The sequence below is a fragment of the Genypterus blacodes genome, unplaced genomic scaffold (assembly GCF_046128005.1).
Source record: "Genypterus blacodes isolate CSIRO-AG114 ecotype Tasmania unplaced genomic scaffold, CSIRO-AGI_Gbla_v1 ptg000064l_1, whole genome shotgun sequence".
Taxonomy (NCBI): Eukaryota; Metazoa; Chordata; class Actinopteri; order Ophidiiformes; family Ophidiidae; genus Genypterus; species Genypterus blacodes.
Genome location: NW_027466876.1, coordinates 3,010,317 through 3,035,061, shown reverse-complemented (window position 1 = coordinate 3,035,061; position 24,745 = coordinate 3,010,317). Strand labels below are relative to the sequence as shown.

At 42.5% G+C, this 24,745-nt stretch overlaps 2 protein-coding genes across 4 annotated transcripts in view; both read left to right on the top strand.

Moving 5' to 3' along the window:
* Positions 1 to 9,610, top strand: part of vta1 (vesicle (multivesicular body) trafficking 1) — a 32,816-nt gene extending 23,206 nt beyond the window's left edge. Inside the window, exons 7-8 of the mRNA XM_076154988.1 lie at positions 967 to 1,047; positions 7,511 to 9,610. Of these exons, the coding sequence (XP_076011103.1) occupies positions 967 to 1,047; positions 7,511 to 7,656 (227 nt within the window). The 3' untranslated portion in view covers positions 7,657 to 9,610. The remainder of the gene's footprint in view (positions 1 to 966; positions 1,048 to 7,510) is intronic.
* Positions 9,611 to 13,814: 4,204 nt separating this feature from the next.
* Positions 13,815 to 24,745, top strand: part of adgrg6 (adhesion G protein-coupled receptor G6) — a 61,264-nt gene continuing 50,333 nt past the window's right edge. For all 3 annotated transcript variants that reach the window (XM_076155022.1, XM_076155021.1, XM_076155020.1), the window contains exons 1-2: positions 13,815 to 14,102; positions 24,104 to 24,192. In XM_076155022.1, coding sequence (XP_076011137.1) covers positions 14,101 to 14,102; positions 24,104 to 24,192 — 91 coding nt within the window. In that variant the 5' untranslated portion in view covers positions 13,815 to 14,100. The remainder of the gene's footprint in view (positions 14,103 to 24,103; positions 24,193 to 24,745) is intronic.

Genomic DNA, 24,745 nt, shown 5'->3' with positions numbered 1-24,745 from the left:
TGTGTGTGTGTGTGTGTGTGTGTGTGTGTGTGTGTGTTCTTTTGAGTGCTATTGCACTTCCGTCCTTCTGAGAATGAACTGTGAGGTTAGAAAGAATAGGAAATTCCTCCAAAGCTGTGATGTGAGTGTCAGATTTTAATTCTGCAGGAAGCTCCAAAAAAAATACGGCTATTGATCATTTTCAGAGGCAAAGTCGTATAGTTTATGTGCAGGCAGGAGGACTTCATTATTCCCCCCCATGGCAAATCTTTGTGTGTACACAAAGGCTTCCACAGTCCATTATGATTGCCCTTGCCCTGTGCGTGTGTTTGTGTGTGTGTGTGTGTGTTTGCAAGTACAAGAAAGGGTGAGAGGAAGTTCTCTTTTTGTTCTCCTTGTTTTTATTGAAAGAACACACACATGAGATTGGAGTCGTTTAGGGTGATTCTGATGATTATTCAACTTCTGTCCAAAGACCTGGTGAGGGAATTTGTTGAACTTGATGTTCCTGCACACACACACACACACACACACACACACACACACACACACACACACACACACACACACACACACACACACACACACATACACACACATACACACACCTTTGGAATGGAACACAATGTCTGGCGGCCGTGTATATGCTTTTCCCTGCTGTGAGAAACAAATAACTCCATAAAACGACAAATTTCAAGTTGACTTTGGTGCTCGTCCAATCACAGATGGAGAAAGTGTTTTCCTGCTCCTAGTAAGCGCCGCTGATTGTGCAGCAGTATCAGCGACATTCGAGCTACTTGATATTTGATGGTTATGTTGGCCGAAGTTTGTGGGAAAGATGTGGAAAGAAGGCGAGCGGACAGGAGATGTGTGTGTCTTTTGTGTGCTTCTTAACTGAAAGAAATGATTGACAATATAATGATATGATCGCACCTTTGAAGTAGCACATACTGACCAAGGTTTGCTGTGTTTTTTTTAATCGACCAGGAGAGCAAGCGAAACCAATGCCTATGCCCAGAACAGTGCCCACAGTAGATCCCACTCTGCTCAATGCTCAGCCACAGGACGGTAAGCACACACACACCCACACACACACACACACACACACACACACACTGCAATTAAGGTGCAAAAAACTTTACGGAAACTCATATTTTATCCGGTACATTTCCGACAAGAGGAAGACCCGGATGTGCTTCACACAAAAACATGCTCAAAGACTTTAAAAGGGTTGCTACCTTTGCTGAATACACGGTACATCCCTTTCAATACCTTTCTTCCTTTCTTTTAAAAAAAACGTATATGACATATTAAAGAGGATAGCAATTGGCGATGAACGACGTGGGCGACGAATACAAGGAAAGAGAAGCTTTTCTTTGATTGTCCTCCTCCATTCATCTCCTTATTCAAAATCTTATCTAACCGGAAATCAATATTGAATCACCCTGACCCTCCGTGAGACCTTTACTGTCTTGACAGAATGTAGGACGAGCTGTGGAGTCTATACTGTAAGCATTGAACGTGTGTGGCCATAGTTTGAATGACCATGAGTGATGCCCAGTGTTTAGAGTGTGTCATAGAGGGCAGAGACGTAACCAGCTGAGTCCTGTGGGCTGTGAAGTACTTTCAGTTCATCCACTAGCTTACGTCTCTATTGTTTACAAAGCTGTGGCGAGGACAGAGTGGATAAAGAAGCGGAAAATTAGAGACAATAGAGAGAGAGCGAGAGATAGAAAGAGGGCAAACACAAGAGAAGATTGGTGATCATCTTCGTCCTCTATCCTTTGTTTGTCCACCTCGCCCTTCTTTCCTTCGCTACTCCTTTACTCCCTTCCACTTCCGTCGGTCCTCTGAAAGGCTTGAAATACCTGCCGCAGCAGCAGACGGTCACTATGGCGACTGGATGAAGATGGCGATGCGATGGTGTTAGCGCTGTTTAGCTTTAGTTAGCGTTGCCCCACAAGCGCTTGCTGCTTGGACCAGTCAGACAGCAAGACAGCAATCATTTGCGTATCATCTCAACCTATCATTACCACCACACCGCCACCGCCACTGCACCGCGGTCTAGACTATCATTAGCCTCTGGTGGTTAGCCACAGGGAGAGAGAGTGAGAGAGTCGTGGGTAAGGGAAGGTAGAGGGCCCATCGTCCTTTTCCTGTAATTCGACCTTTCTAAATGTTTTCCCCTTCTTGAACAACAACTGCTGAAGTGCCCTTGAGTAAATCGCTTAATGACTTTGACCGCTGAGAATCGAGCGTCTTTCAAGCGTGAATGTTACAGTAGGAAAGAAAATGAGAAAGTTGCCAATACGAGATGCGACGTCTCATCATTTGTTCTTGGGTAAATCATGGTGAAGTAAGTCCTTTTTCATTTCTTCAGCGGAATACGGCAGAGAGCAGGAGTTAACATGCGGAAACATCACTTTGTCTGCAAATCAGTATGCACGCTCAACAAAATGAATTGGGTAAACACTCGAAAATTAATAATTCAAGCTCTTATCCAAGCTTTATTCACGTGTAATTGCAAAGTCGTTGAAAGAGGGGACGAAGGTTTCTTTTTTTCCTTTCCCCTCCCAGGATGAATTCCGCAGCGCTCCATAAACGTTTTGACTCGGGCAGTTACACACTTGTCCTGTCACCGTTATAATTAATATGATAGAAACAAAGAAAGTATTTTCAGGAACGCATTTAACATCTGTCCATGCAGAGAAATGAAGACAAACTTGTTGTGCAGCGCTCACTCAGCACTCACATTAAAACGTGTCAAATTGCCAAAAAAGTAGCGTCTCATCTGCATATCGGCGAATCCCGCCAGCCCGTGTTATGTTCAATAGCCGTCCCCCACCGGCTGTTTTAAACTTTACAGATAATTTGCGGCGTCATGGTGGTTTGAGTGAGACTTCAAACAGCTGCACTTCCCGTTACGAGGGCCAGTTTGCTTACGCCGGACGCTCGGTTCCGTCTCAGTCTCGTTGAGAAATTTGCAGCGCAGACTTTCCTGTTTCCATCGCTCTGAATGCTCTCCTCTGGCTGCACCTCTTCCTTTTTTTCCCCCTCGGCTAACTTTCTCTCATCATTTTTCTTCTGCTCTCCCCTCCTATCCTTTCGGAGTATGCAGTCAGCGTTTGTGTGTCTTTCCAGGCTCTTTAGAGGAGTAAATGCAGCACAGGGATTAGGGCTGAGCGCTGCGACACTATTCAGTCTCTTTTTCTCTCGTCTTTACGGGCAGAGAAGCTCATTTTACAAGTGTTACTAAGTCCAGAGAAACATTATCTGGAGGTCTGTTGTAGTGGTCAGCAGTGCTTTATTCAAAGTAGGGCCCAGGGAGCAAGTTAGCTTAGAGAATCAGCAGAAATAGCAACGGATGGAGGGCCGGCGATGTCAAAGCAACACAACTAATGTAATCATTTGTGTTAGGATGGAAGGCCGTTTAGATAAAAGCGCTAAAGAAGTCGATAGAAACCCTCCTGCAATATCATGGCAGATAAAAAAAACAGCGGCCTTTTCTTGGATTTGCTACTTCATTGTGTTAGATTATTGTGTCGGATGTTTGTGTAGTATTTTGAGATTTATTGGCCCTAAACACTTCTGAACAGAGGTTGTTTTTAAGATGCTATTCCTAGAGTCTCACTTGTCGGGCTGCATACCAGCGGATTAAACGCTTTGGAGCGTTTGCCGACTCCAAAGCGGAGTTTCCATAACGGTCGACCGTCGCAGCGATCCACAGCTGTATGAATTGATGTGTTTTAATGCGGAGAATGCGCTCGGCCCCACCGGCCTGCGTTTCTGTATTCTGTATGGATGGGGCGGGTGTGGATACATGGTTTGAGTTAAGAGAGTCCTCGGGGGGAAGAAGGGGAAAATAGCGGGCCGATTAGAGAGAGAGAGAGAGAGAGAAAAAGAGAGAGGGGTGGAGACGGAGGGAAGGGGGGAGTGACTGAGAAGGAGAAGGGGATGTAGAGAAGCAATGCGGCGCTAGAAGGTGAAAGAAAGGAGAATATGTAAAGGGGAAAATTATTAGACAAATAGAGTGAATGGCGTCTAAATGCTTCGAGACAGAAGGACAACGGGAGACGGAAACTATTTTATTTGTTACCAAGAGATTGGTATGATTCCACGTTTCACCATTGAAGTGATATCGAGGAAAGAAGACACACACACACACACACAGACACACAGACACACAGACACACACACACACACACACACACACACACACACACACACACACACACACACACACACACACACACACACACACACACACACACACACACACACACAAGTCAGTTTAAATTGACTTTCTTTTTTGATTGTTACCCGCAGCATTTACACTGGAATACAAAAACAAATATCAAAGGCAGGCTTCATCAGTTTGCCACTTAGAAACTGTCAGACATGCTTTAAGAACAAATATAGGCCACTCACCTTTCCAATTCATATTACTCCTTATCAACTCTGGGAGAGGAACAAAGTGTGGTTTCATTATAATTTCTGACCAAGTATTAGAAGAGATGGAATAGATTGCTGTGAAAAACAATTTGGTGGAACCTCATGAAGAAGCAAGCAAGGGCCGCCGGAGGAGGAGGAGGAAGCCGATGGAAAGGCGAAAGTGTTGATGAGGCGGCAGTGATGAACAAAGACGGACGTGGAGAAGGAGAATAGCGAGGACAATCACCGAGGATAGAGGAGGAAATGGACAAATAGGCCGGCGAGGGGGAAATTGGAATTGAGGAGAGGGGATGAGAATGGGCGAGAAGAGAGAAAGACGAACGAGGAAAGAAAGGCGAGATAATGGAAAGCAGAAATTGAAAAATGGGTCAATGGGAGGGAAGGAAAGGAACTGAGAGGGAGAATGGTCCTCCGTTCATATCATAACATGACATGGGGCCGCTGAGTTACCGGAGAAGGGCTTTACGAGGGATTTTTACTGAGCTGTAACTGACCGGTCCTGGATTCATGTTCCACACACCCGAGCTCCTTATGTGGGGGGAGGGTAGAAACAAGACAGAAAAGAGAATGAATACATGCGATACATATGGTTTAATAGTGCCACACCCGCTATAAGACACGTCCAGCCCGCCGCTCCGGAGTGTGATTGTGGGCGGAGTGCTGCCAGCGTAATGACTTGCAGAGATCACAGCAAAGAAAAAACAACATTTCTTTTAAGTTTAGGTTCATTCTACAGGCAAACAGAGGAAGAGACTGAGATAATCGATAATCAATGCCAAATTAAGACGGTGTAATGGTGTGTGACAACATAAAACACTCTAGGAGGCCAAACAGAGGAGGAGACGCGGAACATTTGGTTTAGATTTGTTCAATGCTCCTCATTATTGTTGTTCTTCTGTTTATCTGATTTTGAAAGGTGATTATTTGCCTCAGTCCATCTCCAGCGGCCTCAGTTATTAAGGCGATAAATCAACTTTCTTTCAAACACGGTAACACGATTCACAGCTGGAGTAAATGGGCCGAAGCTCCTCGTGCCGAGATCGAACGATGCCTCATGATTAAGACTGTTTTGACAAGTGGCAGAAGATTTACTCCAGTGTGATTATGTCTCCAACTAATGGTTATTTTTCTTGCCAACATGTGGACTTTTGTGTTATTGTGCCAATCACAAACTCAAAATGAAACCAGTAGTAAAGGAAAATAACCCAAACAGGACCTGGCGAGCAGAAACGAGAAGATGAGTCACTTGTGAGCAAACATGTCCGGCTGCGGTGGCTATCAGCTGCGGCGTGAACATAATGCTCTGTAATTTACTCAGCGTTTGCTCCCCCGGTCGCCGCAGTTAATATATTTTTTTCAAGGAGGAAATCGATCTTGGCCCGAGCCTCGGCACGTTCTAAATCCCGGCTGTTTTTCCAGCTCCACTTAGACAAACAAGCTCATCTCGCGGTTGAGCAACGACGCGGCGGGTTATTGAAACGGAGGGAGAGACGCGTGCTGGACCTGATGACCTCACAGGGAGCGGCTTCTCCCGGGAGGGATAAAAAGAGCGCCAAAAGGTCACAATACCACACGAGCGCTTGATTAAAGGGACGTTTCAACCGTTCATACTGACACACTTACTCCTCAGCAGGGATTACAGATTATGAAAGCGTTCCAGATCGCCACCACCCCTGATCTTGTGCCACACGTCCTTTAGGTTTCCTCCGGCAGAAATGACCCACATTTTCCTCACTTCTTGGTAATCAAGGGGGTCGGTGGCCGTGACGTAGATCACAATGACCCCTGAAGTGTTTGCGAAGGGGAGTTCCGCTTCAGCAATAGGTCACTCCTGGATTTTGGACCTTTTTTCTTTCAAGTCTCAATGCGTTTCCTTCATTTTCATTATTCATTCATATCTGCACGTTTTTTAAGCTCCCGCAACAAAGCTGTGAAATCTTTCAATCATTGCATTGGGACCCACTGGAAATGACATCGGAGGGAGGAATTAAGTTGTATTCTTCTGTTTCATCTCCGTTTTGCTGTGTGATACTGCTGTAACACTGGAATTGCGCAATACTATTCGGCATGTGAAGCGTGTTGTGCGGACAGGCGGCAGCAATTTCGTTCTGTATAATTTGGATGGATAAGGGATGAATTTTGGGTGAATTATCATTTCAGCATTACAAAAATACATTTGTGTAGAACGCACAGAGAATATGAGATGAGTGTGCATCTACACATCCAGTCTGTAGATGGTTTAGTGTGTCTGAGAGCAGTGTGTCGTATGGTTTGAATCATTATAACCATATGGAAATGATGATTGAAGCTGATGACAGCACTGAGTCTCACACACACACATGCAGACACACACTTACACACAATCACAAGCGTCATCCCTGCTTGAGTGGTTCCATAAGCAGTTAGTTTCTTATCTGCATCTTCCCTCCCCGGAGCTTTCCAGGATAACAAGTGGTCGTTTCATATTTTCAGACTAAATGGATTTGAAGTTCAGGGTTTCTGTCTCCTAATGATGTTTATTGTGGGTCTTAAGATGGAGCTACACCAGAAATGGATCAAAGTTCTTTTAATCTGAAATTAGGCAATTTAGCCGAAGATTGTTGCAGGAATTTTGGAATGCCGGATCAAGTGTTTACAGTGACGGGACCCTGGTCTTGTCGTTCCACCTTGTTGACTCAGACTTTCAATGTTTTGTTACGTTGCTTCCTCATTTCTGAGCCGATGGTTTGAGCAGAATTCCCTCCCTGCTTGCAGGTTCTACGTATTCCCTTTATATCAAGATGCGTTAGTTTTCGGCGCTTTTGTGGAACACTCATTCATTGTAATGAGCCTGAACAGTTGCCTTCCCTTAAAATCACACATTGACCAGCTGTTGAAAGCTCTGAGGAAACCAAACGAGGAGGAATAAGAGTTGGATTCCTGCCAAAGTGACTGATGGAGTGAAGAAACTTTCCTTATTTCTTTCTTGTGTAAGATCAGCATCAACTCACTGACTGTAATTCCATTTTCCTCTCTCTTATCCTCTTCTACATCTGTTCCCTGTGTCATCTGTCCGTCTCCTTCATCCCCGCTTTCCCAGGGGGGCCTCCGCTCACTGCAGAGGACTTCACCAAGGCCCAGAAGTACTGCAAGTACGCCGGCAGCGCTCTGCAGTACGAGGACGTCACCACGGCCGTCCAGAACCTCCAGAAAGCCCTGAAACTCCTCACCACGGGCAAAGAATGAAGGCCTTTGTCCTCCTCCTCCTCCTCCGATCCTTCCTTCCATCCCTCCTTCTTTCCATCCCCCCTTTCTCCCCAGCAACGCCGCTCTATCTGTCACCGATCTGGCCCTCGAGGAGCCGAGGACGACGCTGTGAGCCTGTTTTGTACGTTCGCACACAGGCATGTATGCGCACATACACACACTGGCATACTCTAATATCACAGTATGCACACACATATACACACACACACACACACACACACACACACACACACACACAGACAGAGGCTATCCTGTGAAGAAAAGCTGTGCAGCTCGCACTTATTGACGGACACGACGGAAATCACTGGACTGTTCGCGACAAAGGCTGCCTGTGTCTCACTGCGCCGAGACCGATCGACCCGGACGACCAATCGACTGACAGACTTGACTAAACGGGTGACCGACTGATTTACTAAATGGTTTACTGACCGCCAGCGTAACCTGTTGACCGCCTCCCTGCTGAGTAAACGCTTCGGCCCAAACCGGGGGTCAGCAGCATTTCTTAACGGCCCGTGCAAGTTCTAAATATACGGCTCCGCGTGTCGCCTTTGGGTGTTTACATTCACGTCTTATTCTGCTTAGACCCAGCACTGAAACCAAATCCAACTGGACACACACACACACACACACACACACACGCATACAACCCAGCAAGCCTGATTTTGGTTGATTTACAATCTCAATCCACATTTCAGATACATTGAATACATTGAATCCTTTTTTTAGTAATGTTCAATGTTCAATTCACTTTCAATATTTTACTTCATATTAAGGCACACATTTAAATATATGCATTGAATTACTGTGTCAAAGTTTAGGGGTCCATTTGCTCCTCGTGACCCTGCTTGGATAGATATTCTCTCTCGCAAACGATGACTCAACCACATTTGGGTTGTATTCAAATAAGCATTATGTCATAGCGGTCACACTGCTCCCTGATTTAAAGTGACCTGTTTCCCCATTGGTTTGTTATTGGTTGCAATCTCTGTGATACTGAACTTTTCCACAAATTAAAGACGTTTAGCAGCATGAACAGATATCGCAGTGAATCACTAAGCTTGAAAATGTTTTTGGAAGTTAAATATTGAAAGAATCAGGAGCAGCGTCCCCACGAGTTGCTTAAAAGGTGCATGCGTGAGTCACATCCATAATATTGACAAGCAGTCTATTGTTAGGAACAGGCTGAACTCAAAAGGGCAAATCGGTGTCACACACTCTACATCCTTCTAATCAGAGTAAAGCTGATTCCTCCATATTTTGTTTCTTCCTTCCTCCATTTTGGGGTTGAAATTGTCCTCCACTATGTATTTAACCGTCTACTTTGGGGTACATACACACACACGCGAGCATAAACAACAATACGGTTGAGCCAGATGAGTGACGAAGTGATTTCTCTCATCTTAAACCAAAATAAACTCCTGCGTTCTGATAATGTTTCTTAACATTACTATCATTTCTACAATCTACAGTTTGTTCTTTTTGCAGTTGTGCACTTGTTTTTGTTTTTTTATAACACTGAGAATTCAAAACAGAGGAGACTTGTGCATGAATATCATCTGAATGTTGTCACGGTGACGCAGCGTGGGCACCAGATTTCGGAATCGGCCTTAGATTTCTTTTTCTTTATCTTTTTTTTCCATGTTTCTAGTTGAGAGGTGGAGGGTTGAACTCCGGACACACTCTCATGTGTTGACATATCACTTTCTCTCAATCTGTTCAGGATGCAATGTTTGTTTCCACTTTTATTGATTTGGGTTTTTTTTCTATTTAACATTTATTGTTCTCTCCGTTTACAGTTTAGATAAACGCTTTATTGATCCCTGGGGAAAATCAGTAGAATATTTCAAGGTTTTCCTGTTTAGATCCTGTGTAGATCGTTCTCATCTGTACAGTGGATGATTGAAAGCTGTTTGAATAAAGTATTTGAAATGACGGTGTGGCGTTTGGGTCGTTTCCTGTTGCTTTGAGTTTATTTGAACGACTTCTGTGAAGGTTGTGACATCCAGTGGTTTTTCTTTTCTGATCATTTAAAACCTATTAAGTATTAATAGATATGTTAGGGGAATTCTGTTCTTTCCTTGGATATATCACCGCCTCACATTTGCTCATTTCCTCTGGTACAAAAGTCTGGCACGTTTTAGCAGATAGCTGTTGTGATAAATAAGACGTACGTGATCTTAAATTCTCACAAGTTGCATTTCCTTTTAGAAAATGAGGTAAAGTCATAGAACACAGGTGGGAAGACATCTAGTTTTGATTTCCACGCTTTCAGAACCTTTCCAGAACATTGTTCACCTCTTTCTCAGGCCCATTTTGAAACATTTTGATGAATAAAGTCTTCAACTCATTGAGGTAATGTGAAGTCATTGTGTCATCAATCTAAAAACACGGCTGTACTTAGAAGAAGACCACGTTTTCACATTCTCCAGTGTTTTCATCATTTGGAATCTCTTAAGTACAGCTAGAGCTGCCAGATCCTTTTTCCTTGGCTGTGCGGTTGACAGAGTCTCTTACAATTCATCCGTCTGACTGACATCACTCATTGCCGCTCCCATTATTTTGACTAATTTGCTCACTGTTCTAAAGATTTGATCTCCTCAGATAGCAGATGGTTTCAGTTTTCCTAATGACTGTTGGTCCTGCACACGTTCTGTATTTGACAGTCAATCTACCATGATGTCACTTGAATCATTATGATGATGAAGTTACTGACACAATCTGGATCTTTCTGGTATGTAAACAACCATCTATTATTGTTCCATATTATTGTAGGGTTTGGTTTTTTCGTCTGAAGTCACAGCTGTTGATAATATCTTCCCGTTTACTTAACTTACGATTAACTTACGATAACATTTTAAAGTGATCTCCTTTATTCTGCAAATGTCAAGATTATTACAAACCTAAAAATTTGTCTTCCAATGTTTTGAAGGATTATTTATAGAGCTGTTTTTCAGTTCTCAAATGAAATCAGCTGCTGTTAATAGCTACTGTGCAGATTCAAACTTGAGATACAAACAACAAGATTATGACCGTTTTTCCTCACGGATTGTTGGATCATTCTGGATTCTGCCTCTGCCCTTTGCTGGACGCCCGCACTGTGAAACACAAACAAACACAAGTCTGAGGTGGTAAATGTTCAAATCCCTTAAAAAAGATATAAATTATTATCAAAGATGACAACACACCAAAGATAATGGGATTTTGAACAGTAAAATTCATAAAATGGATGTTTAAATATTCAACTGTGTGAGAACAGAAACACAAATTTATGTTTAATTATGAAAACAAGTTATATATACATAGACATGAATGATTTACCGACATCCCATAATAAATATTCCAATGTGATTTTTCTTATCTATTAAAATAAATGATGTGACAATCATCATGATGACAATGTGTGCCTAATGACTTTATCAAATAGTGATGAGGTTTCATTATATTATAAACCGATAAGGCTCACTGGTCACCAGCTGCTTCCACTTCATCATGCAGTGGATGATTTCCAGTCCACTTGTGTGTCCACTGTGAGAAATAACGGATGATCTACAATGTTTAGATTGAAAGGAAGCTGTTTTGAATCACTTAGGAAGAATTTCACTTCTGCTCTTTGTTATAAGAGTGAGGGAAAGGAAGTAAAGGAGAGTTAAATGATGTAACTTGTGCTCTAACTTAACCGTTTTTCTAGGTTCATTGTTCTGACCACACCCCCTCCCCCCCCACACACACACATATTACTGTATATACTGTAATACATTATATCTTTTGATACACAGTAATCTTTTTTGATGGAAAATACATGCCAATAGCCTCAGCATGCCAATATATCAGTCTGGCTCTGATTCTTAGGCTTGATTCAATATTTCATTCCTTTCTTCTCCTTCTTCCTCTCGGTTGCCACTCTTGTCAGGCTCTCCTTCCCTCACTCCTCTCTGATCCTTTCCAAGTCATTATGTTTAATGTACCCGTCTGGTCACCGGCATACTGGTTTTTTTTTTTCATATAGCCGACAGTGTATAATTGCAATTTGCTGTAGCTCATGGACCTTTCAACAGGGAGAGGAGGCTCAAGTGTTCTTTCCCCCTGCAGCCGTTTGCCGTTGTTATTGAGGAGAGGGGCTGAGTGTGAAATCTGATTGAAACGGATAGTGAGTGGAAAATAAACTGAGGGGGAAATTGGATTGAGACGCAGGATTCACCTCAGTGTACGTTGAGTGACGGAGGATGGCGATGAAGGGCAAGAAATCAAGACTCATAATAGATTAGAACCAAATTTCTTTCATGGATGACTAACATCAGTATTGTAACATTTGATAACGTTTTGGAGCCACACACACACACATTTTCCAGGTAATGATAGGCCTCATTCACACATGCAGACTTTCCCTGATATGTCAAGAGATGCTTCCTGCAGTGAGTCATGTGTGACGCCATATTCAGGGAAATCTGTATCTCCCATTTTCCACTTCAAGACATTATTCCAGGGAGACTCAAATACAGAATTGTGTCCTCCAAAATGTATCCAGGGAACATAAAGCAATACTAACAGTCAATGGTATCTATTGAATCTGAATGCACAAGCGCAGAGCCTCGTGTGAAATACCAAAACCAGAAGCTCAGAGTTGTTCCTGATGAACAACACTGAACTGGAGAAGAGAGAACTAGAATTATCGGGAGCTTCCATTCAAATCAAACTAACTTCACTGCTTTCACCCTCAAGTTTGTCCTTTTTGAAATCAATCAGTTCTGAAGTTAGCTGTTTACATTTGATATCCACCTCCAGTCTGTCTGTCTCCCATATTCATGGCTTTCTTTCCCATCATCTCCCTATTTGTCTTTCTGCCTGTCTGTCTGCTTTTCAAATGGACTTTCTGTTGTATAAAGTTAATGTCCCGTCTTTCCCCCCGTCTGTCTACTTATAGAAAATATAAAGACATCTGCAAAAATGTTGTTATACACAATTAACAGATATGAAAGCTGACCAATCAGCACTCCTTTTTCAGCTCAGTCAACCTATATAATTTTGAGGGCGACAGTCTGGCTGCATGTCTTTCAATTTCAAACAGCAGAAAAAGACATCATGAGACATTTATTGCACAAATTCCTTTTTGATCATTTTGACCTATATACGCACAATTTTGTTTAAAGTGTTAAAAATCCATCTGTTCATCTGTGGTGCTGGCCAGAATGTAAAATGAATGTGCCAGTCTATAGCTGAAACAAACAAAATCAGTTTCCCCCTGTGAGATGGTTAGTTACCGTTGACATTTAATATGATTGAATCTGAATACACTAAATCAAAACGGCTTTGTCACCTCATCAGGGAGGTAATAATGCTGCGATCTCTGCTGAATTCACAATTGTTTGAGTAATAGGTTTTTATGTTCTGCTGTCACTCTCTCTTTCTCTCTCACACACACAGACACACACACACACACACATACGGTAAAGCAGGCTGTGATGGAGGCTCTGCTACAGGGATTCACGAGAATGCAAATCTCATCAGGCTCCACTCTGAAGTTCCTATCATGCAGGAAAATCTGCAAAAGTGACGTTTGAAAGCAAATGAGATGAAACAATCCAAGCTTTGTTCTGATTCCCTTCAGCTGCTCCATTGTTGCCAATGTCCATCACAATGTATTTATTATAAATAGAAACATGGCTAGAACGTGAGGCCTTTTGTACTTCACTATGTATATCTTTTGTTATCATGTTTCCTTTAATTTTCCGGCATCTTTGACAATCACACTTCTTTCTTTCTACCTTTAGAATTTTACTATTTTGTAAGGATCTCTTTGTTTATACATTTCTTATATCTTATTGCTCTGTGCATCTTCTGGTTATTTTCTCGTTTTAGGTTTGGATGAACATGCTTGACTTTTCTCAAAAACACAACATAGGCTTGGGTATAACAGTGTAGTTTTTTTCCTATTAATAGTTTTATAATTTCAATCACAGTTACAGGAATATTTGCTAGAGTTGTGTGGCGCTACACTGTAGAATCCAAAAATCTGCACCGGCCGAAAGTGCTTTATTTTGAAAATCTGCCCATAAACTTCCTAAATTAGTTTATTTTGGTATCTTCACCGGAAACGCATTGGTACAGATTTGTGACTTGACGCGCCTGCGCCTGACCGGGTCCGCTGCTTGGTAAAGCATCTTCTTCCACGCCATCAGACTCATTAAAGCGAATCCGCCCGCACAGGTTCGCATCCCGGCTGGAGCGCCGCTGTTGTCCCACTGACTCTCCAAAGTTTTGGAGTCTTCTGCGCATTTTGGAATTTTGGAAAAAAGGCGGTTTTCTTTGGGGAGTCGTCTAAACTTTGTTTTGTAGCTGAGAAAAACTCCCCGACAAACTTCGCTCAGACTTTGTGGAGAGGGAGAATGATCCTGCAAAGGGACCAGCTGCCACTCCAGTGAAAACATGTGAGTACTCAATCATTACTCGAACAAAAAGAACTAAAACAAGACCATGTCATATTTTACGAGTTCTTTCTGTATTATCTTTCTAAAATACCAACTTGTTCTATCTTCAGGAGGTGAAACAATCCATATTAAAGTGGGAATAATGCGCTCTAGCTCGCATCTTTACAGTCATTTTAGCAAACTATACATTTATTAACACCCAACATTTGACTTTTTGCTTTTGTACTGTGCTGAAAAGTTTCTTCTTTGACTTTCTTCTCCGCTGGGAACTTCAGCCCCGCTCAGCATCGCGTCCTCCCTCTGCCTCCACTGGCTTTGTAATTAATCACTAACAGTTGTTACTTTGTGATTGAGGTGAAGTGTCGCTTATTCAGCTCATGACAGACGAGCAGCTCAGCAGAAAAGTCCTGGAAAAACAGAAATAATTATTGCTGTTTTTTCTTCTTTTCTTGTCCTTGAGCTGAAATTTTCCGCTGGGAAAAATGAAAAAAAGGCAGCAGTTTTCCATGATGCTGTTGATGGCATGATGACTTCCTATATTACTGTTACATGTTTACACTTTGTCCCGCTATACCGTGAAGGCTGAATGTGATTTAAACGAGAGCGGTTTATGAAAGTATGACGAGAAATGACTCAGGTTGGCAGAAGTCTCCCAATTGTGGGAATTTTCCAAAAAGGTCACACGGGAATATAGTATATACGAACATTATGAGTGAATTCTATATTAAAAGCTGTTACGGTAGTGATTCTATAGAAACACACTGCATTAATGGACTTTTGTAGGAATTGTAGCTACTAAAATGGATAAAACTACCTGTAGGAATATTATAAGAATGTTAAAGCATGCACATTGTGTTTGGTATATTATCATCAACATGAATATTACCGAAGGAGCATTTTGGTATTTGAGATATCATTACAAAATATTAGTACTAATGGATATATAGGAAAACTACAGTTATGGTATAGATTGGTATAGATTAGACTTCTCCTAGAGTGGCTTTTATCTTCTCCTGTAAATTCTATATTTTAGTGATCCCAAGAGAGATAACCGAGATTTATAGAAATATTATAGTCAGATGTGAAAGTCACAGTGGAGTATTATAGGGCTGAGATACACACAATGACCTACTTTAACAATACAATAAGACGTAGAAATACTGCTGAGAAAGTAAAACTAATGTGATTGAAGGTAGAAATTAGCAACACCACAAGGCAGAATCAGAACAGACTCAAATAAAACACACATAGAATATTAACACTTACAGAATATTTGTGAAACATGTTCCTGTTGGAGTGAAGTATGATAACAGCAGGTAGAGATCAATGCAGCACTATGGCAGGAGTGTGTTTTGGTGACACCAGATGTGATAACAGCCTTTCATCTGCACCTTACACTGACTTAGTTGTTGTGGTTCTGTTCAGCTTTATTGAAGTCTAAGTGTATCAAATACAGTGTTGTTTGAGGTGGACTCAATCACTGCCAGGCATTACACAACCCCCTGAAGGCAACACGCCCTGAACACCTGTTTGAAGCTTTTTCGGGGTTTGACTGACATTTCTGTTAGGAAGACGAAAGGTGACGTCAAATAGCATCCTGTTGACAGGATGGTGGTTGGGTGGGGAAGGGGAGGGGTTAACCCCTGGGGTTACACCTGGTGTACTTGACACAAATGTGCCGCCATGACATCGCTGAACTGAACATTAGCTAAAAACCAAAGACATGGAATCTGTGTCACAAATCAGATGAAACTGATGAAATAAAGCAAGTTGAGATGAGAAACTGAGAGACAGTTGGCATAAGTGAAGAATGTGGGTTTAATAAAGTAGAAGGAGAAGACTTGATCTCCTCACCTGCAGCTTTAAGCACCACACTGATGACATTATTCCCTTTATGAGGAGGAATGTTTCTTGTAAGTAATATAGGCAGGCTGGGAAACTACAGCAGCGCTAAAGCTTCTATAATAAAATAGACCCTTTTATCTCCTCAGACCCTCTTACACCAGACACTGTGACCTGTGGGTGGCAATGAACTGAGGAATGAATCAAAATTAAAAAGTGAAATCTAAACAGACTCTGATCAGTTTGTTAGCGCTCCTCACTCTTCTACCCCATATAAAGACCCTTTTCCTTTGTATACTTTTAAAGGATTACGAGTACGCCAATACGTTTTATCTTACCTAATGGGAGAGAGAGATGCAGAGCGTAAAGGTTGACACTTGACGAAGAGGCGCAGTGTTGATTTATCAACTGATCGCGCTCATATACTGTATATATTAGACATATTGATGCGTGCGAGCCAAACAAAGTTCATTTCATACCCATGTAAACAAAATAAACCATCAGACTGCATGTATTTGCCTACTTGATCCTGAAGATTGGAAGTTAGGTAATCTGTTCAATAACAATTACATAAGCTAGAGATTTGCACGTCTCAGGGTCAAACCGTGGAGACGTGGGAGTCGAATGTTGACCATGGCGACCTACAGAACGTCATCTAAAAATCAAACCAGGAAGCAAACATGGATGTTAAATGATGCCTCTGTCACAGGTCCACTGTAGCAGACACTTTGGCGGCCGTCCAGCCAACAGCTAGAAATTCCTGCAGTGTTTCGTTTGATAAGATGCTGTGAACTCAATCAATCAATCCAACGGTGTGCTGTGTTTACAGAGGGGTAGAAATGCTCCGTTTCCTGTTTCATATAGAGGGGGGCAACACGTCAACGATAGGACTGATGCTCCTCCATTGTTTTATTATGAAGGGACGTTCTGCTGTACCTTCTCGGGTTCGTCAGGTTCATTTCCCCTCCGCCCTACAATCTATCTCAACAGAATTGAATGTATGTGTCTGCAGTTTCATACTTTAATCCACAGATTTCACTTGTTAAGCCTCAACAGTTAAGACAACCACACAGACTTTGTTTAATGAGCTCTTATGATATTTAAATCTGCACTGTTTGCACCCCTTTACCTTATTTTTGCCACCAGTTTGTTCCTTTGTAGTAAAATGGATACACGGACATAACTGATAGTGTCCTGTTCGCCGAATGTGTGCGACACGTTGGGTAATGGCAGTACGAGGAGAGGCCACCAGGTGAGGAAGTGCATGTAGAAGTGGTGAACCTCCTGACCTCCTGACCCACCATTTTGCATATCACACAATTTCCTGCTTGAGCACAACATGTTGCCGGTGAATGTAAACTCAAGTATGATGGATCAAGCGTTATGGAGAGATCTTCTTTTGATGTCTACGCGTCGTTTCAATGATTTACGGAGTCCCACACAATGAGACTAAAGACCTCGTCCTTTTTCTCCCCAGACGGCAACACAAGTGTCTTGTTTCACGAGCAAACTAGCTATTTATTATTCATTATTCCTCACAAAACTTTTAGTTTGGTGGGGGACATTTTATGTAAATACACCCACAGTACATTTCACTGGAGAGCATAAATATTCCAGGGGCCTTAACTGGGGGAGATGGCTGCGTTTGTTTTGAACTGGGAGGGTCTGTGTGTTCACAAATGCTGAAATATAGAAATTATGGACAACACGGAGGACATAATGGATATCTGTAATCCCTGGTCAGTTTCATGTCCCAGATGTTTGGATGTCACCAGCATAGAGTGAAAATTCCAAATGGAGATCGTCACCTAAATGAAATCTCAGAGCCTAGACTTGATATTTCCCCTGAGTGTCGTCCTATTCTGTTCTTAAGATAAGAGAATAATAATTAGTTGGAGCCCCTGAAGGACACCGATCATTATACTGTTAACTTTCTATTGGAACAATGTTCAGAACCAAATGTCAGAGCGGCATGAGAGACTGCAAACACGACAGATATCAGACGACGCTGAATGGGAACACTGTCGCCGCAGCTTTGACGCAATTATTTGTTTTGAACTAGAAGGGCGGATCTCTTCAGCTCGTTGGATACCAATCTCTCGGCGTCTCTGTCATTGTCAGATCCCGTATGTCACAAAATGTCTGACTGCAGTTGAGGCGAAGGGGTTTGCAGGCGGCCGTCCAACCCTGCAGCCACCATGAATCGCCTCCTTTATTCGCTGGTGTCCAGGGCCTTGTTCGCTGACCTCGCACCACTTGTCATTCACTCCCATTTACATACTGGAGATGGAGGCGGGGAGGGAGGGAGGGAGGAAGGGAAGGAGGGAGGAGGGTGAAGGGGGGTTAGGAAACAAGACACATGACTTGACAAAGAAGCGAGTTTTTCTATAATGTCAGGAGCTGCATGAATTTGCGGCGCTGAGACGACAGACAAAGCCAGATGATGCAATTAATGGACGTGTTGCTCGCTCGGCTTTAAATATTTATGATAGTTTTGTTCCCCGGTTGCACGCAGCGTTTCTAACTATTCCAAGGGTGGAGAGGGAGGAAGGAAGACAGCTTTCACTCAGTTGACTTTGTCCCGACCTCCGTCTTCATCTCTTCCTCCCTCTCTCTCTCTCTCTTTCTCTCTCTCTCTCTCTTTCTCTCTCTCTCTTTCTCCACCTGCCACTGTTTAAAGTTGAAAGTTTCCTCGCACATATCAGAGTCACAGTGTACTGTGCTGCCACCTCAAGTTATTCAAACACATGGAGATCCCCTGCTGCTCCGGAGACAAACACAGATTGCTTTGCGTATCAGGGTCAGACGTTATCAGCCGCCACACACGCACACAGGCACACACACACACACACACACACACACACACACACACACACACACACACACGTTGCTTAATCTCTTACTTCTGTATGTAAGTTATCCTACTTTAGTGCAGCTGCCTCTTTGGCAGGTCGCCACTCATCACCTGGACTCCTAATCTGCTGCACAAACCTGCTGGATGATGAAAGGATCCAAGACGTTAATGTTCATTCTTGGCAGATTTGTTAGGTTTTAGTTTTTTTGTCTGTTGGCCAGGTGATTTAGTTTCCTCTCACTGGCCTTTCAGCAGTAAAGATGAACTCATATTCTGTCTATGAGGGCAAAGCAGCTGGAGTCTACAATCACTGCAATGCATTTTTACCTTTTTTACCTACAAACATTTCATTTGCCTGTAAAAAAACAACAAAAAACGAATTCCAGTGCCGTTTGCTTTTTTTTAGGTTGTTTTTTTCCCCAAGATGTTTCCCAGACAGAACTAATTAAAAATAGGTGCGATCTTTGTCAAAGAGCCAAAAAAGTCAGTTTTCAGATGAGAGTCTTGAAGGTTTAAACATGGACGAAAGTAGAGGAACGTACAGGCGAAGCTCTTCTGTTCTTCTTCTCGTCTCAGCTGCACCTCTGCCTCGCTGTCACTCAGTCTGTTTGGCTTTGACAGCACACAGCTGTCACCTCTCTCCCTTTACAGCCTGTTGACAGCAGTGACAGCTAAGTAGGTTTAAGTCAACACGTCCAACATCGGCGCGCGCCAACAAAAACACCAAGTACACATTTAAGTTGGGTTCTCTGTGGATCTGTAAATGTGTGGTTTGGATGGAAGTCTGCGTGAGAGCAGATGAGATCCTGACAGTGCGATTTTTCTGCTCAACACATTTAATCCTAGTATTTGGAGAATGGAACCACCAGCGCTTAAACCTGCTGTACTGCGGGTTGCATCAATTATTGATTTTGCAATAATTATGAATGGATCTCTCTCAGACATTCCCCCGTCTTACTGATTGGTCTGCTGTCCACTGCGGCCTCACAGGAGCTTCTCACATGCACGAGAATGAAAAAAGAATTGGTTTCATACACTGAAATAACAACAGCGGCATTTTGTCCCGGGTAAAATGTATTTGCACGAAATTCTGTTTTTTTGTCAGCCGTGAAATAAAAATTAGGATGGGCTTTTCATCCCAAAATGAAACGTGCTAAAAATAAACCGTTCCTTTGTCGTTTGGCCGGACGTAATACAAGTGGAAATACAAACTGCATCAAAAGCGTGACGTGACATGAAAGCCACTGAGTCACGCCTGTTTGTTTTTACAGCAGCCAATATCGCAACCAACAGTATGAAATCGGCACATTGTGCTTTTGACCACAATGTGCTGCCAAATATTACAATCTTCAGCCTTTCTAAGCCCCTTTCTGTGGAAATGAGGTGGTTTTCAGTTTTAAATGCCAAGACGTCAACAAGAGCAGCTGCGAAAGACAAGTTGTGATAAACCTGATGTTTTAATCGTCATTTATTCGCCAAGTATAATAACAAAGTTTAACGCATTAAACTCATACGGATGAGCTTTCCAAGGCAGAGACTGATACTGATTTCTGATACTCGAACTTCATGCTCTTGTTGTCTTCTGGGGGTAACTTACGGGTCAGAACATGCCGTTATCTCCAAAGCCTCGTCTTGTGTAACTTTCTGAGCTTAGGAAGCGTCATCTCATGAAGAATAAATGACAGGCTTCCTCCGCCTATTGTTTAATGTGGGGCCAGGAGATAAGAGCGGCCCGACTTCACCTCGGCCCGGACAATGAGAGAAGAACTCAGGTGTCAGACTGGCTGACATTCACATAACGGAACGTTGTACTCAGGTGTCGGCCTTTTCATAATTTCTATGTGTGTGTGTGTGATAGATGTGTATAATCCAAACACACACAGGCTGAATAAAATATGAGGTACAGATCAGGAACACGGTAACCCTCAACTTTTCAATCTGCCCAGTGAAACGCTCAAGAAACACTTTTTCATTATGGATTTGTATTCATAGCTACTCTGGCTTTGACCTTTATAATGACAATGCATGCGGTTAGCTGCTTTGTTTTTATGTGGAGAAGAAGATTATTTTGAAGTCTGTTAAGAAGAGCCACAGCTTTTCATGCAAAATCATTCCATGATGAGTAAAAGAGGAAGAAAAACAGTTTTTTGAAGCTGCATTGGCCAACAGCAATATGTGCAACAATGTATCTGACTCTATAATAACAATAATAATGAGTGATAACAGGACTGCTGCGATTAACTAAACACACACACACACAATCATTCATTACATGAATTACAGAAATGATTTCTTAGGTGTTTTTCCCTGCAGAGAACAGAGAAATGTATTGATAGATTCTGATCCTTGTGTTCAGGGAGTCATATGTCATTTGTCTTCTCCTAAATAAAACAAAGTGGAAGGTCCAACTCCTCAGAGTGAAGGTGTGACAGCTGTTTCTGCCTGGATTGGCCCTGTGGCCTCAGGGAGAACATGTCACTCCCCAGGGTGCAGAGTCTTATTGGCTCCACCTTTGTCTCAGATGATTAGTACACTTCTAGTTGCTAACAACACCAAAACTAAAACCATTTTTGAATTTTTTTTGTCTTCTCCTCTGTTTGTTTTTTTTGCTAAATTGCTATTGCTATAGGGTCGAAACACACACACACACACACACACACACACACACACACACACACACACACACACACACACACACACACACAGAGAGAGAGAGAGAGATCTATTACTGTCAAGGAATAGTATCTTATTGGTGGTGACATTTGATTGGCTCTCCAGGGACATGATCCACTGGGCTGCAACTTTGAACACACACACACACACACACACACACACACACACACACACACACACACACACATCATTGCGTTGGTGGTACCTGTTGTATCCCTTGTCACCAGTGGTCAACACAGGTAGAACAACAACAATCAAGTCAGTAAAAATACTAATATCACAAGTTTCCCATTCAAAATGAAAGTAAATTGTGCTTCACTAAATACTAATTATGAGTATGTGTATAGAAATGGGCACTGTTAGACCTTTAACGTGATGCCTGCTTTAGATGGATACAGTAGAAAGTGATATGTTCAAAATGTCTGTCAATAGTGATGTAAGTGAGAGAGTGAGAGACATCAGATTGAATGAACTTAAACCTGAGATATGATCCAGTTCATTAAGACAGGATGTGGTTTGTATTCATTCTTTGGTATGAGGTCACATGCAGTAATACACTCTGAGGTGTGATGATAAAGGAGAGGAATGGTCTTGGCGGAGGGTGAAATGAGGGCCAGTGTGTGCTTGAAACTAAAAATTGGTGATTCACTTCTTCCAATTTGTCACTTGGACCAATTGTTGCTCCATTTTGTCCTGGTGGGTTTGGTTCGTTCATTGAAGTTGAAGGCTTGGCTCACAATAAATTATTAAGATGTTGTAATGTTCCCGGCCTCTGAGCTCCCTGCGGTTGGGGACGAATAGAAACACAACTTATCATTCTAGGCTAAATGGAGGATCGCAATAAGAATACTGAGACTTTTACCAAGAGGGAATCACTCAAAAGGAGCAAGATGCAGAGGGAGCAGGGGGAGATGGAGAGGGAGCGTGATGCTTGTTTGGGTTTAATCTCGTTACATTTATCTTCGTCACTCTGCTTCGCCTGTCCTGGAGTTTTCCCCCATGTCGTGTAGTCAAAGGGGGAAACCATCCCTTTTCCATCTCGAGGATTTTAACGTCATTTGTCAGGGTTTCTACCCGATCCTGTCGCTAAAGCCGACTTTCCCCTGACAACCAGCCAAGTAGGAAATAGATGAACTGTTTGGTTGAACACGCAGATGCTGACTCGCCGCAGGATGATTGTCTGCTGGAAGTGATTATCTCTCTCTTCCTCTCTCTCATCTTCTTTCTCCATGTTTCATTATGAAGTAAATGAATCCGCCTGCATGTTTTTACTGTGTGACCATGCAGTAATGTCACTCATATACAGTTTATATTGCTTGTCTGCAGGCCCACCTGTCGCGTGTGTGTGTGTGTATAGTGATCACTAAATTCAGCACAATGTGGTGTAGAGGAAATTAAGGTTCAATCATTGCATCCTCAATTTATTCATTAAATGAATAGAGTGTTTCTTGTCCTCCATTTAATAAGTCTAGCAAATTTGGTTCTTGAAGTTGGAATTCAGAGTCCTTGACACAGTACGTCATGTTACCAGATAGTTAAGGGTGTGCAAATTAGAATTTTAATGGGTACATTTTCAATAAAAGGCTGATCTTCAAGTATTCAATTAGACACTACTTCTTTTGCTGAAGGTTATGTGCAGGTGGAGGCTCAGAAAGTAGAAAGTGGGAGTTGTGCCACTGGTGGATGTTGGTCTTCTGTTTATGAGGAGGTCCTTGGCTGTGATTGAATGGGAGGAGGTTGGATGTGGAAGGATTAGATATATAGAGAAAGAGTTCATAGTGAGGATAATAATTAAACGGGTGCCACTGATGAGCTTTAAATAATATTAACCCTTTCAATTAATACGTTCCTGCAGTAATAATGATGAAAGCGGTACCAGGCCAGGAAAGTTTGATGGACAGGTTGATTTCAGGCCCATTTCCTTCACCCATATTTGAATAAATGCTGTGATGTCATGAGAGGTTGTGTCATAGAGGGGAGATACATCCCCTTTCCGGTGGCTGCAGCAAGGACTACAAACCATCATGGCATCCATTAAAAGACTACAAAACCCATAGGCAGCAGGGCCGTCAGGACAAAGGTTGCTGCCCAGCTGAACCATATGAGCTGATTGTCCCAGTGAGGGGACCAAAGTGAAGTGAACAGTGTGTGTGAGAGGGAGAGAAGCAGTTCTTTTGTTATGCTAGAAAAAAGACAGTGACTGAGAGTTTTGATTCAAGAACTTTGAAGTAATTTGTTTTGTTTACCTTCTGACGGCAAGTTTTAAGTTGACCTGTTGAGAGAAGACTGAATACACTGAATTTAAGTTGGAAAGCAAGCCTGTCTGTCTTCATTTCCGGCACCCACACCTCTAAAGATCCAAGAGGAGAGCTCCCTTTAAATTTCAACATTAAGAGAGTGAGTCATAATTATACTGTATATATAATATATACACGGACTTGGTGGGGGTATGTGACCTGTGAGTGTTTGCGAGTCTACATTATGTCATTGTCACACAGCACAGTTATGCAAAGCCAAACAGAATAACAAACTTTCACTTCCTGGTGGTGCATTTATTGTCAAAAGAGAAGAGGAAGCTAAAGCTAAGGCTCATACGACTGTTTCCCTAACTGACTCCCTCTTCCCTCTGCAGGGAGTCGTGTACAGGCAGTGGAGGTGGAGGGCGGAAACTCTATCATGTCATCACAATCACACTGCTGTGGACGGCTCTACACAAGCACGGTAAGAAAGAGGCTCGCTGCTCGTGTGCTCCCCCGTCACCTGAGAGAGTAGAAGATGAAAAAGAAGTTGAGTTGCTCTCACGGCTGTCAGACTTCTTGCGGTTTGATTCATTGAGCGAGGCCGAAGAAACAAAGGCCTATAAGTCGAAGCGGAGACTGATATCTTTTCTTTTGCTGAATGAATGAAAACATCCGGAAAATCCACATCGGAATGACTCCTGCAGTTTCCAGCCTCATCTTAGACAAGGTCAAGTCCCGTATCTGCCCATTAGTGTGTGCGTGTGAAGAGCAGGTCTGTCAAGGTTTCCTGCATTGAAGCTCAACTTCAAACAGGATGGAAGAATGTGAATATTTCTTCATTTTGCAAGGAGGACCCCAAAGTCACAACATTAAAATAATTGCCAGAAAGTATAAAACTACAGTTGAAAGGGTTGAAGGAGGAGCAATCGTGGACGCATAACTCCACATTTTGTGATTTGGTGTCAACAATTTCGCAACAAGCAGCCGGGAGAGCAACTCAATGACAACAACTGTAGAAACACGAGACATTTATT